The following is a 14,272-nucleotide window of genomic DNA, read 5'->3' as shown; positions in this document are numbered from 1 at the left end:
TGATGTAAGTTTGTTCGTTTATTTGTTTTATGTATATATGATTGTCAATTTCCCATAACTGTTTCTTTTCATTTGCTCATATTTTTCACTGTTGACATTATTTTAACACTGCACATTGCAACGAACTTTTATTTCTTATTTTTATCTCTAACTTTTTACTTTCGTGACTAGAGCACCTTCCCATGTTCAGACTGCTCGCTGGGTCAAATAAAGTTTGTCATTGTCATTGTCATTGTCAAAGTACATCAGCATGACTGGAGAGATGTTGGCAAGACCTGTTGGTGCAGAGATAAATTTTATTAAAATGAAAGACAAATGCCTTCTTAAGTGGATACATTCTTATAATACATTTTGTATGGTCTTCATGTAAACATTTGCCTAAGTGAATTATTCCACAATACAACTGGTCAGATAAGATACAGGGACTGTGACAAAACTTTGTCATAACTTTTCACATGTATCACAAAGACCAAAAATACCCTAGCAGACAATGCATTTTGCCTTTATTTAGACTAAAATTACAACAGCAACAACAACAACAAAAACCAACAAAACAAACTTATGAGGGTTCTGAACATAACGGTATATTGTTGACAATTTTGCAGAGTATTTAAAAAGTATTTTTATTTAATCCATGTAGAAATTTAACACTTTGACTACATACATTTTCACTTTTTTTATTGTAAGTTTAGGAGCATAAACATGTTCTGTTGATGTTGGAGGGAAAAGTTAAAATTCACATTGGAGATATCAGGTAAAGTCAGAATTTCTAGGATCCATATCAATAACATTATCATTGAGAGGAGGGTGTGGTATTTTGCTTAATATGGAAAACAGTGCTGTACTAATAGTTGTGACTCATTGGCTTGATATTTAGGTGTGTGGCAGAAGGCAGAAAACATTGACTTTCTCAATAGGCATTATTGCATGTACACTTCTGGTAGAGAATAAAGTTCTGTCACAACACAGAGACACATGCATAGTCATATGTATTTTTTTTAACAAAATGTGAACAAACCCCTTGAGACTGTCCAGAGTATAATTTTATTATTGCAGAGTCCTACAAAAATAGCAGCAGATGTTTAAACATCATTATCTTTGACCCATTCAGGAGCCTACTTAACTAACATGAAATCACTTAATAAAGACTATTCATTAAACCAAATGATAATTGAAAATGGGTCAGGTGCGGTCTTGAACTTCTATCAGACAGATTATGGAAATCATTATTTTTTTTTTGCTAGCCTTGCACATTCATCAACGAAGTAAACACTACTGTACTTGCAGTGTGCAGAGTTTACTGTCCCACCAAATGGTATGTCAGACTAAAGTCCTGGACAAGGCTGTCTTCACTTCTAATATGAGATACATCTGCAGTAAAAACAACAGTAGGGGACACACAGTCACACTCTAGTTAATACAAAGCCTGGGTTGGCAGCTCACCTGAGTACATCTGAGAAACCTTGGATGAATTTATTGCCTGGTGCAATGACAATTTCTTAGAACTTAATGTAAGATCCTCATCTTTAATTTTCATCAAAATTCTCCACAAAGTTCCTTAACTTTCATTCATGTCTAGGAGGTGGAAATTATAAATACATTTAAATATCTGGGCACCATCTTCAATAGAAGACTTTGCTGGGATACCAACACTGGGGCTGTCATGAAAAAGACTAAACAATGCCTCTTCCTTTTCCAGAAGTTGAAGTCTTCCAGAGATTTCTTCAACTATTCATCGATCTCACGTATAGATCCCATATAGAGCGTGTGCTGTCCTTGTTTATCTGTTTTTACAACAGTTTGCTGTGACAGACAAGAGCAGCTTGAATCATGTTGTATAAACCTGCTCCAAAGTTGTTGGGACAGAGTGACTTTCAGAAAACGGTCAGAAAGAAGACACTTCTGAAAGTGTCTGCAATTTTATGTAATGACGTGTGTTCTGCTGGGAGAGTTTCCATTGGGCTGCCAATTTGGTGTACCAGCTTGCAGGGCCAGCAGATTGAGGCTGTCCTTTTTGTTTCGTCTGTGCAGCTTCTGAATGGTATTATGTTCAAATGCATATAGATCATATGCAAGCCTGGACCATGATTGTATAAGAGTCTGTTTGGTGGACCAGATATGAATGTGTTGTGGTATTGTTGTTTGTTGTTGTGCTTTCATATAGAGCTGCATCTAATTGCCTTCTGGGATGTATAAAGTCTTATCTTACTCAAGGGCTGGTAGTAGCAGTATAAAGTATGCCTGTGGTAAGATATAGTATATCCTCTTTTCCTTCTGGGCTAGGACAATAGGCCGCAGTTGAGGGTCTGGCTTACGAATGCAGGGGAAACTACACACAGCAACTGGAATAAGGCAGGACATGGTTATTGTAAATTTCAGACTTAAAGCCAAGATTTGTCCACAGCTGGAATCAGTAGCTGTTCCTTCTGGTGCTTCCAGAGAAAAGCTTGTAACTTATGAGTTTGGCTTAGTACTGTTGTAACGCCTGAGTCTGTCTCAGTTCTTTTGCCTTCACAATGAGCTTTTACTAAAATCCTGTTTTTGCAATATTTTATTCATTATATTGCATTTTGAGTAAAATTAGTTTAAATAAGCATCAATAAGGCCAAGAGGAAGACATGTCCAAATACTGACAAAGGCAATGACCATGACCTTGTCTTAACAAGCCTTAAAGGTGGAATTTTTCCATCCCGACAGAAGAGAATGGTATCGCCCTTGTGGGGGAAGGTAGGAGTTCGTGGGGGAAGGTAGGAGTTTGGAGTGCTAGGGGCCAGCTGTCTCCAATTACTACCCGGACAACAGGCAGGGTAGAGATCACAGGCACTGCCGACTAGCCTGGCAATAAAACAACTTCCTCACCTGACTAGTACTTGCTGTAGGGTCTGAGCGCTGAGGTGAAATGACTTCTATCTGAACATACTGTCATGGTTAGGACTGTATGTATTCTCCACAAACAAAACTAGAATATATAAAGGAGAGAAGAATGAACAGCACAAATGACAAACATAAAGACAACTGAATTTTCAAACTTTATTTTTATCGCTTTTTTGTCGTTCTCTATATCTCTTATCTTTCTTTCCTAATAAGAGTTGATATCAATATTCGGCTTGTAGTCTGTGCTTACGTCTACGGTCTATATGTGCATTCCACCCATGTTTTGAGTGCGACATGCATGTATGCTAGTGTTAACACTAGTATTATTATTTTATTTTCCAGTTGGTATGTATACTTTGTTTCTTACACTCTGAATCTGGAAAATGAAAGTCGTGTCCATCTCATGAATTCGATGTCCTTTCTACTACACCATTTTCTTACGACTATCTGCACTTCCGTGGCAGCTGCTCATCATATACTTCTGGGAAGTCATCTCTAAATATGCAATAAAATCCGAGGCTGGAAGCAAGAGGGCAGAGCTTGTATATACACCGCCGTTAGTATGGCTCTGGTGTGGTTTGTTTCCTTTTGGACAACCCAATGAAAACGAGTAAGAGAGGGAAAAAGAGCAACAGTAATAACAGCAAAATATAGTTTGCAACTGAAATTCATTTAATTTCTTTGCACAATTTCAAACACCTTCCCCCTCCATCTCATGATTTACGTAAAATTACAAGGAATTCAGTGTTTCTTATTGGCAGGTGAAGTACAGGTATGCAAACAAAATCAGTGGCTGGAGGCACTGTCATACACATTGATATATAACAAAACAAAATCACCAGTATAACAATGGAAACACAAAATTTAACACTGCTACTGATCCTACAATTGATAGCACAGAATAACAAACGTAAAGTGAACTAAATAAAAAAATTAGAACATACGAGTGGGTCTTGCAGTTTTAGACTGGAATGAACATGTCTATAGAGACAATACATTTGTCAGTGTAGAGCTGTACTGTGGTTAGAACAATTTCAGGTTTGAAAGTGCAAACATTGATTATTTCCTCATTTATCAATGATGGTTGCATTTTGTTATTTAAATTATATATTCATTTCCAAATCTTTATCAGAACTACTGTCTGTTTCAGTTAACGTGTTTTCTTCATGTTTGGAATAAAATTTGTATTGCTCAACGACACATCTCCAGATATCCTCTATTAGCTTATAAGTTTTTTTTTTTTAAAAATGTGCTGTCCAAGTCATCTCCAGTTGTGCTGTACACTTGCTTTGTTGTAATTTGAAGTAGAATCTCTATCAACATGTTCATTCCAGTCTAAAACAGCGAGGCCCATGCACAGGTCACAGTGCCTCATGTTTGTAATGTGAACACGCATAGGGAGATAGATCAGCATTTAGAACCATTATGTAAAACATATTTACATGAAGAGAGTTTGTCAAAACAGTAACATTTCAATAAAAATAATTTCCTCACTTGGGAGGTTTTGACTGCTTCATTCAGGGCCTTATTTGCAGGTCTAATAGCTTACAGACACATTATTTTTCACAGGCTTCATGAACATGGTTCTTAGGTGTGAGAACTGCTTTTGTCTGACCCTTTCTCACAATAACTTGCACTAGCACTTTTTGATTATGATTATTGATTCTTTACATTCATACTTAAACATTATCCAATCTAAACCATTTCTATTGCATTCCATGTGTCCACAACTATGTTCCAAAACTCGTTTTCAAAATTCACTCATAGAAAGGACTTAATTGGTATTTGCCTGTACTTTGACGTGGGTAACCCTGTTCATGTGTGATTTCCAGGAAAAGCATTAGATTATGATTGTGGTAATTGTAGTAAGTAAGCTATAGTGTGCTGGTGTAAATTGCAGGAAGCATTTGGACAGGGACAGAGGCAGCAACCGCAACATGTTCAAGTAAGTATGATTGAAATAAAGGTAAAGGTGGTTAGGATTAGAGTTAGTATGATTGGGTTAAAGGTAGTCATAGAGTTAGAAAGTATGATTGAAGTAAAGATGATAGTCCCATGGCCCAATGCTCATAGACTCATAGCGCCTTCACTTATCTTGGATTAGCATTTTGTGAGGATGGTGCCCATCTCACCGCCTTACCTTGCTGCTCTGAAGTAAATATTAGACCAAGAAACCTATATATTTTTGGAAAGGATAAAACTTAAACTTAAAAGTAATGAAAATTTTCCCCATCACACTAACAGGGTTAATAGTGACTGAATCTGTGGAATGTTTCAGGAAGAAAATGAGAAACTTAATGCTGACTGAATCTGTGGAATATTTTTACTTGCAGTTGGTGGAAGAGTTTTTGTCAGGTCAAAATGTAATTATGGCACCTCAGACTTTCCACATGGGTGGTTTACTGCAAGAAATGCGAGACATCGAGGAAGCAGAACTGGCATATGCTCCACAGCGAGGTTTGTATTGTTACTCTTGTGTAATGTTACTGTTTTGCCACACAGAAAGTTTTATGTCATTTTGCATTTATCCTAACTTTAAGAAAAATATTTTACTACGTAGTGCATAGAGCTGATAGTATATAATAGCATGAGCTGATAATAGAGCGCTAGCATCCGCTATAGCTAACATTACAAAATAAAAAACTAGCTGTATTGAAGGTGAAAGAACAGATTAGCTTGCAAAGTCTCAAGATGATTCAAGATTCAGATAATCTGCTTTTATTTATATATTTTTAGACATTAGTTAAGATAGATTTCTAATGCATGTTTCCTTAGTATTCTCTAAACTGGTCTAGGCGTTTTTATGATGCTTAGAGTTGTAACAATGTGGCCTCTTGGGATATGATTTTTACTACTGTTTTCTTAGTATTATATGCTGTGCATTGCATGTGGGGAGAATTTTCTCAGACCATCAGTGTGGGCAGGACTTGAGTTACTTGGCTGTTGCCATTAACAGCTGTGTGGAAAGTGTGTCTGGGATGATTGGGTATTGCCATTTTTGGATTGGATCACTATTTTTGTTAGGACCAGGCATCACTGAGATTGCTGCAGATGGTGAATGGGCCAGTGAGTTCCTGACTACAGATCAGCATGCATCTGCAGTCAGTGAAGAGAACAGCATAGACAGATTTAATGTTCTCCACTCCGATGTCAGATGGGCAGCTGACTATCTTGACCAGAGTGAACTTGGAGAATGGTGAGTGCATCAGTAAGGTTGGCATATTTTAAATACATCAGTAAGGTGTGTGCATTGTAAGTTCATCAGTATGATGACTGGTCAGTGATACCATTTCTATGGTGCATCATGTGGAAACTTGATAATGATGACTGTACAAAGGATGAACCTTGTAGGTAACCCTGAGGTTAGTGGAGCTGAGTGGCTACATCACTGATGTTTGAGGCTGAAGGCACACAAATTAGATGGTATAATACCCAATGTACATCTTCAGATTGACCTAGTTATTTGCCATTTTGAAGAATAAAATTACAGTGAGTGCCATTGCATGCACCTGTTCCTAAAATTTAGAAGAGAATGTGATGAAATACCCTGTTAAACTTTCAGTGAATGTAGTTTGCAGAGTGTGACCGGTCTTGATAGCAAACATCCAGCTAACTTAATCTTTTCCAAAATCTTGCTCTAAATACATAATTTTACACTTAGCATCATTTTAAACCATCCAAACTGTGTAGCAGTATCATTTGTGCCCCATTGTCTGAGTAGTAGCTTGATTTTGATTCTGTTGGTGGTGCATGGCCGTTTTTGGATGAGTTATTTGTCTGGTTAATTCTTGTAACGAACGAGACTCTAACCTGGTAAATAGTTTACCAATCCTTCACATGTCACTGCTAACTTCTTAGAGAGACAAGTGGTCTGAACCACACAAATCAAGCAATATCAGGTCTGTGAATTCCCCCTCACAATCTGACTTTGAGATTTGCTCACTACCCAGAATGCCGTACATCCTGTTATTGCTCCCAAAAACAGATCTGTTCCCACTGCCTTGTGGTTACTGCTGTGAGGCATAGGCTAAGGAAGACAGCCCCAGCAAAAAACAGGTGCTGACATGGCAGATGTTCCCCACAATAGAAGTACCCACCAACACTCTATCCTTAATCCAAAGGTATTGCCATGTGTCCCTCACCAGGTGCTCTGGCTTCACAGCGCTCATCTTCTCTCCCACTGCCTTATTCTCTCCAGTCTTCTATGAAGTCAGGTACCCATTAACAATAACTGGGTGAAGTTTGCTGTGCCATCAGACCCTTGGCTATCAGACCCTTGTGCCTCTTGGTGCACATGTGACCTGTACAGATGCCAGTCCTCTAACCATACAGCTATTTGCTTCCCCAAGTCCTTACGTCTATGTTAAAAACTACTTGTGTGTAAAGCATGATGACATCCTGCCAACTATATGCATCCAGACTGTATGTCTTATCTTGACAACTACTTGAGTGGAAAGCAAGATAACTTGACTCCCTGTCTTGTGAAGTCAAAGTTGTCCTCAAGTGACCAGAGGTGTTATTCATTTTTCTGTCTCACCAGAGGACCATTTTCCAGGAGCACATTGGAGAGATGGTGTAGCTGTGTTGACCATCAGTCACTGAGAGACTGCATTGTTCTTTGTGAAGCTTTTTTTTTTATTGGTATCTGATGAAGAAAATATAGCACTGGTCATGTTTATAGTTTTTAGTTTTCTTTTTAAGCTGGGGATCTTTGTCAGTGTTTGTGCAGTTTACAGTTTCTGTTTATTTTTGGCAATTTTTTGTCATGTTTGTGTGTTTTTGTGGTGGGAAGTTGCCTTTTCAGCATGTTTTTGGTCTCTTGTTTTTCTGGTACCATATGTTTAAAATTTTTTGTTTCCATCTGTATGTTTATGGTATTTTGTGTATTTATGATGTACCTTTCTGTTTGTGGATTTTCCTTTATGTACATTGATGGCTTTACTGCAGCTGTTTTTATTGTTCCTCCCTCTATTAAATTGTTACTTTCTTTTTTTTTTTTTCTTAGGGCTGTAGGGCCGGTCGAGAAAAGTGTTGATGATAGCAAATGGCTGGAAGAGTTCCACTCGCAAGTTACTGCACAGCAAGATCTTGAAAAGGCAGCAAATGAAATTTTGGACCGAGTAAAAGACCCGAAACTCAGCAGTTCAGAAGTAATTTACTTGCTGGATGCATATTTTATTGTTGTTGGTTTTTTTTAAATAAACATTTTACACATTTAACCAATTCTCTGCACTGGATTTAGAATAGGCAAAATGGCCTTTTTAGGTTATCTGATGAATATTGCTATGCTTCTGCCTAAATATTTTAGAGGATCTGGCTATTATTTGCCATCAACTTGCAGATGCAGAGTCATAGACAGATCTGTAAACCAATACCTACAGAGACATAGAGACAGATGCGTGATGGCTATAGAGACAATTGCTACATGAGTGGTATGAAATGTGATGTCTGTAGAGATATACCTTGAGGCAGATATGTAAAAACTAACACAGGGAGTGGAGAATATGTGGAAACATTGATATTGATATGTGGTGATGTAAAAAGTATATAGTTGTTTTTAATATGTATGCAGTTTATGAAGTTTGTGAAGCAAATTGGAGATGGCGAAGTCACCATCCAAGACAATACAGTTCTGACTAATCCCACAGGCCAACAGGATGAGGACTGGGTGCAGGAGTTCAGAACGTTACAGGTAAGTAGAGATTTTAAATGAATGGTTTGTATGCTGTGTTGACAAGGAACAAGCACAACTGGTGGCAAATCCTAATGAAACCCACAGGTGCCCACATTGCAGTGTCCATATATTATTCTAGTCTTGTAGGAGTCCCATAAAATGTCATTCAAGATGCACATTTTAAGAGTGAGTTTGCCAAACATATTATTCTAGTCTTGTAGGAGTACCATAAAAGGTCACTGAAGAAGCATATTTTAGTCCACCTACCAGCTCGATATTTTACAGCAAGTTGTTGAAACAGTAGTATTTGACGGTGACTTGTCACCATTATCCATGGTAAAAACATGAAGTGAACATCATAAGGTTAGGTCTATAAATCTTTTGAAATTCTGTCAGCTCATGAGGAGCGTTTCTGAAGGTATGCTCTTAACCTCTGAGAAGAAAGAGTCCAGGGTGGACTGAATGTGTTTATGGTAAGAGTGGGCCACTTTAGAAATTGCCACCATGCCTCACAGTTCAAGGTCATGGCAACTTTAAAAAAAAAACTAAACTGGGTGAACTAAAAAAAAAATAATCGCTCACAGGGAAGCACATCAAATTCAAGTTGATCGCTATGTAGTTTGTAAGTACAAGAGTAGGTATGTGATTACTGACAGTGGACCTGATAATGTCCACAGCTACATAGCTGCTATGTAAATTTGAAGTACATGAGTACTTGTAGTCATAGGTGATAACCGAATAGGTCATAACCATTAGATCTGGTAACTTGCAGCTAGAGAACACAAATAATCAAAGTAGTAATGATGCTAATATAATGTCTTGTGGGAAAAAGAGATTACTGTGTGCTCATGTCTGTTTGCATAAATGGGTGTATGTGCACCTACGTATGTATCAGGGTGCTAAGTCAGTAGCAGACAGATGGGAGGAAGAGTTCTCGACCCAAGAGACTCCTCAGACAGACTCTGAGATCTGGGACAGGCTACAGCAACAGTGGCTGGATGCTGACAGGTGAGTCAGGTGTAGCTGTGTGGTGGAAGGAAGTTATCTGCCCTTATCTTTTATGTGACATGTCTGCAACTACCAGTCTAGAGGGAGAAAGTCATTTCTAAGTTTTATTTTCATGGAAGGAACTTTTAAAATATTTTTTAATCAATGTTAGATATGAAACTGCCACGCGTCCTTTCCTACATTCTGATGGAATAAGTTTTTACTGTAATAATTTGTTGTAGCTGCTTTATAGTTGATCCAGCTAAAGTGATGACCTTTGTTGGTGTCCGCAGTATGTGCTTATGATTTAGTGACTTTTATAACAAGACACTAATGACATACCATTGCTGTTGTAGCCAGACTGATCAGTTTTTCCCCCCTAGCCACAAACAGATCTGTGTCAAGGCACCATAATTTCTGTAGCCTGACTGATCCACTTTTTTCACTACAGGGATAACTATACACACTGTGCCCAGGCCATTGGTTAGTCATAGCTCCCAAAAGCCCAAGTGCTAATCAGCCAGTTCCTGTTTGAAGAAGAAAGTTTCCAAGGAAAATTTTTCATTGCAATTCTAGCTCTACTCATTGGGTGTGCTATTTAGTCTACTATACCTCATAATGCGTTCTCTTTTCCTTTCATCTACTACACACCCACACTTAGCTGACCTTGGAGTCCACAAAAGATGCTGCTTTTTATATATTAAAAGAGTGTGCTCTTTGATGCATCATTCAGCTTTGGATCGGTTAGCTTCTCAATCACTCGTCATGTGTATTCAGTGTTCCACAGCTACTTATGTTCTCTATTTCAACGTGCATGAGACGACACAAGTTTCAATATGTAAGGAGTATGTAGTTATTTCTTTTGTATGACGAGGACAAAATGTACAATAAGTGCTGAGTCACACATAAAGAGGTATATAAATTTAAAATGGATTTATTTACACATGCAAACCAATTCCATTCTACTCTACACATATTTGCCTCCTACACTGCTAATACCTATCACTTACTTCTTTTAATGCCTACTTCTGCTTAGATTTTTAAGCTACTGATAATTAAGGGGAGGGGAAAAAGGGATTTTGATGTACGTGAGCTGCTTGGCAGCGGACCAGCATTTACATGGTGCAGTTGTGCATTCCCACACTGGAAATAAGGAAAAGACTGAAGGGTAAGGGGAGGGAATTTTGAGGGTGCTGTGGTGCTTACTCCTGCATTCAAAATTGGGTTAACTAAAATGGTGTTATTTGGAGATATGAGAGCCACTTGTCAGTGGACCAAAGCACCTTCATAGTGCTGTGATTCTTTCTCCCACACTGGAAACAAGGGAAACCAAATAGATGGGATTTTGAGGTAAATGAGCCACTTAAGCTCTGGCTACTCTGTACTTAGAGATAGTCTGATAACTTCAAAGTATGTTTGTAGCCATTTTGACTGACATTTCTTGTGAACTAGATATAATAACTACGGATGGTATTTCTATCAAGTCTGCAACTTATGGCCTATAAAACTACATGGTGGAGGACTGATGGGTCTTCAAGCAAATTTCTCTACTTTGAAGACTGTGCCCCATTTTTCTTACGCTTTACAAGATGAACAAAGAAATGTACAAATTCATTTGCAGTTAGGAGTGGCAAGTAACCAATTGCTAGCCTTTCAGCTGGACTAGTATGAAACTTTATATGAATAAAAGTGCTGGTGATTTAAAGACAGTACTTGACGTTAGAAAATCGTTTGCTTATGACCATAAATTATGACCCTTTGATTTCAGACTATGGTTGCAGACAATACCTCATGACCTGTTGGCTATACATCTAGAGTATATTAGACATTTGTGGCCCTATTTTCCACTAGGAGTGTATAGGATCAAGAAGAAGAAGCAGAATATTAGACATTGCTTATAATGTTATGATGATGAGTTTTTATTGTGAATTCATTGTCTGCAGCAATATTGGTCAGAGCTGGTTGACTGAGTATGAGGAGACTGCAGTGCAAGAGGTGATCATTGTCTTTATTTGTAAACTATTTTCATTCCTAATGGATGTCATCTTTATTTTGTAAATCTTTATCATGCATAGTTTTTTTATATATGGGCAAGAATCTGATTGATTTTGAAGTACTTCCCACTATTAAACAAGAAGGTTATCACTAAAATGCGGGAAATGTGGCTGACATCATTTGTGCTAAAGTGCAAGAAAATGGGAAATTTCAAGACTTCTATTGGGAGTAAAAAGATCTTAGACATTAAAGTTCGGCTGTTTTTAATTTTTGGTAAACAAGCAAGGGAAAAAACATGCATGACAATGAGTTATGTAACACTTTTATGTAACAATTGGTGTTTCTAGAAAAATATAATATCCACTGGTATGGCAACTTTGTCTTGTAAGAAATGTCTACCTAGACCTAACCACAGAGCTTGGACATCATATATGGGTGTGGTTAAGTCTCAAAATCATGTTAGTCACTCAGTCATTTGTCCATTGACTGGTGCTGGCCACCCACATCATCAACCACCCTCCAAGGTGCCTTGAAGGACAAGTCTTTGACAAGGTGTCATGCCAGATCAAATGGCCATATAAAACCAGTTTACATCCCTTGACTGTTTGCAAGTAATAATAATAATGGATACTTATAACACCCAGCACCATGACCAACATAGATTGCACTCTCTGCACAGACCAGTCATGATAAATAAAAGATAACTGCCAGTGGATAATGAGGTATATATAGGCACACTGAACAACATAAAGATGAGGTACAAGAGTAGAACATTAAGCATTGTAGACAGTGTAAAGATAGAGTAGAAGTTTCTGGTGTTTTACAAGTGTGACAACCATGCTATGTACAAAGTCATTGGTTCTATGTTCTCTGTATGACATCCAGAACAGCCTCATCAGGCACTTGCTCTCGAACACTTGGATTTTCCTTTCTGTGTATGTGAGCAGAGTCCACGAGTCACATCTGCAGAGCAGGAGCGGCACCACCAGGGATTTGTACAACTTGTACTTGGTAGTGAACCTGATGTTAGGACTATACCAGATCCTATCCAGTCTAGCCATTGCCACTGTTGCTATTGTGGATATCTGTTGTGAAGCTGCCATTTTTGAAGAGGGTGGCTCCCAAGTACTTGAAGCTGCTTATATCCTTGAGCTGTACCCTGTTCGTGTAGATCTCTGCTTTGCCGCTGCCATTGACCACAGTTTTGCGCTTTTCAGTGCTGGTCTCTATTCCATATGTATTTGAACTGTCTGTCAGTCTGTTGGTGAGGTCTTGCAGTTTTCTGTTAGTACCTTGCTAACAGCTCTATGTCATCTGCAAAGCCTCCGGTGTTTCCTGGGAGGATGTTTACACCACAGTCTGCTAGGTTCAGTGTGGCGAATTTATCTTAACTGTAGCATTGCAGCCTCTCCAAATCAAAGTGAATTTAGGGGATGTTTGAGCAGCATTCACTTTCAGCTTCAGCTTTAGGCATTAAGAGAGCTGCAAGCAAGTGAAGTATTTTTACAGTCTATCTTCCATACACTTAAAACTACTCACTGCACCTCTACATCTAACCTAACATTCTTGTTCATACACTTTTCATGCTTTCCCCTATTCATGACAGGTGAAAGAAGAGAAAAGACAAAAGTAGAAATTGGCTGAAAACATCCATGGGGTTTGTTCTTTCCCTTGTGAGCAAATGTGAATGGCTGACAAGTAAAAGATGTTGAGCAAATGCTAATAAATGGCAGAAAACTAAGAGATTTTGAAAGTTGGTAGTAACCAAATGCTGAAGAATGGCTGAAAAGTAAGATATATTGAGAGCTGGCATTAAGATTATGTTATGGTCTTGTGGAATAAGAGGCATTAAGATTATCTTATAGTCTCATTGAAATGTTCTCTCATGGTCTCATGTCACGTTCTCATGACCTTGTGTGCTAAGGGACCGGTTCACCTTTGGTCAGGAGAGCAAGCAGTTAAAGGGTTAACTGTAGGGGAGATAGATGACAAATTCCCAGAAGTTGACATTAGGAGATTATATCCACCACACCATGGTTGAGTCAAGTCTTAATAATGATAGAATGATAATGAGTAGTTTGCACTACTCAAGTAAAGTTAGAGCTTGGCGCTGGGAGATCACTCATTGCTAAATGATCCCTCCCTTATCGTTGCTTGCAGACATACAAGTTTGAAGAGAACAACCCTGCAAAAGAGCATCCTCATCCATTTGAAGAAGGAATTAAGCATCTGGAGAAAGGAGATATTCCAAATGCTGTCCTGTTCTTTGAGGCTGCTGTGCTGCAAGACCCTAGTCACACAGAGGTAACAAACCCTAATGACACAGATGTAACAAACCCTAATGACACAGATGTAACAAACCCTAATGATGCAGGTAACAGAACCTAGTGACACAGAGGTAACAGACCCTAGTGACATAGATATAATGGACCCTAGTGACACACAGGTAACTGCCCCTAGTGACACTCAGGTGACACAGGTAACTGCCCCTAGTGACACTGGTGACAGACCCTAGTGACACACAGGTAACTGCCCCTAGTGACACTGGTGACAGACCCTAGTGACACACAGGTAACTGCCCCTAGTGACACACAGGTGACACACTAGTGATGCAGGTAACAGACCCTAGTCACATAGATATAATGGACCCTAGTGGCACACAAGTAACTGCCCCTGGTGACACAGATGACAGACCCTAGTGACAAACAGGTAACTTCCCCTAGTGACACAGGTAACAGACCC

General features: G+C 38.6%; 1 protein-coding gene across 1 annotated transcript in view; it reads left to right on the top strand.

Annotated features, from left to right (window-relative positions):
* The window catches only part of LOC112556429 (peroxisomal targeting signal 1 receptor-like), a 28,352-nt gene that overhangs the window by 1,842 nt on the left and 12,238 nt on the right, over positions 1-14,272 (top strand). Inside the window, exons 3-10 of the mRNA XM_025225431.1 lie at positions 4,775-4,819; positions 5,208-5,331; positions 5,899-6,070; positions 7,880-8,024; positions 8,447-8,566; positions 9,444-9,556; positions 11,479-11,530; positions 13,691-13,834. Of these exons, the coding sequence (XP_025081216.1) occupies positions 4,775-4,819; positions 5,208-5,331; positions 5,899-6,070; positions 7,880-8,024; positions 8,447-8,566; positions 9,444-9,556; positions 11,479-11,530; positions 13,691-13,834 (915 nt within the window). The remainder of the gene's footprint in view (positions 1-4,774; positions 4,820-5,207; positions 5,332-5,898; positions 6,071-7,879; positions 8,025-8,446; positions 8,567-9,443; positions 9,557-11,478; positions 11,531-13,690; positions 13,835-14,272) is intronic.

The sequence above is a fragment of the Pomacea canaliculata genome, linkage group LG2 (assembly GCF_003073045.1).
Source record: "Pomacea canaliculata isolate SZHN2017 linkage group LG2, ASM307304v1, whole genome shotgun sequence".
Lineage (NCBI taxonomy): Eukaryota > Metazoa > Mollusca > Gastropoda > Architaenioglossa > Ampullariidae > Pomacea > Pomacea canaliculata.
Note: the sequence above shows the minus strand (reverse complement) of the source record. Positions and strands in the feature narration are given on the sequence as shown.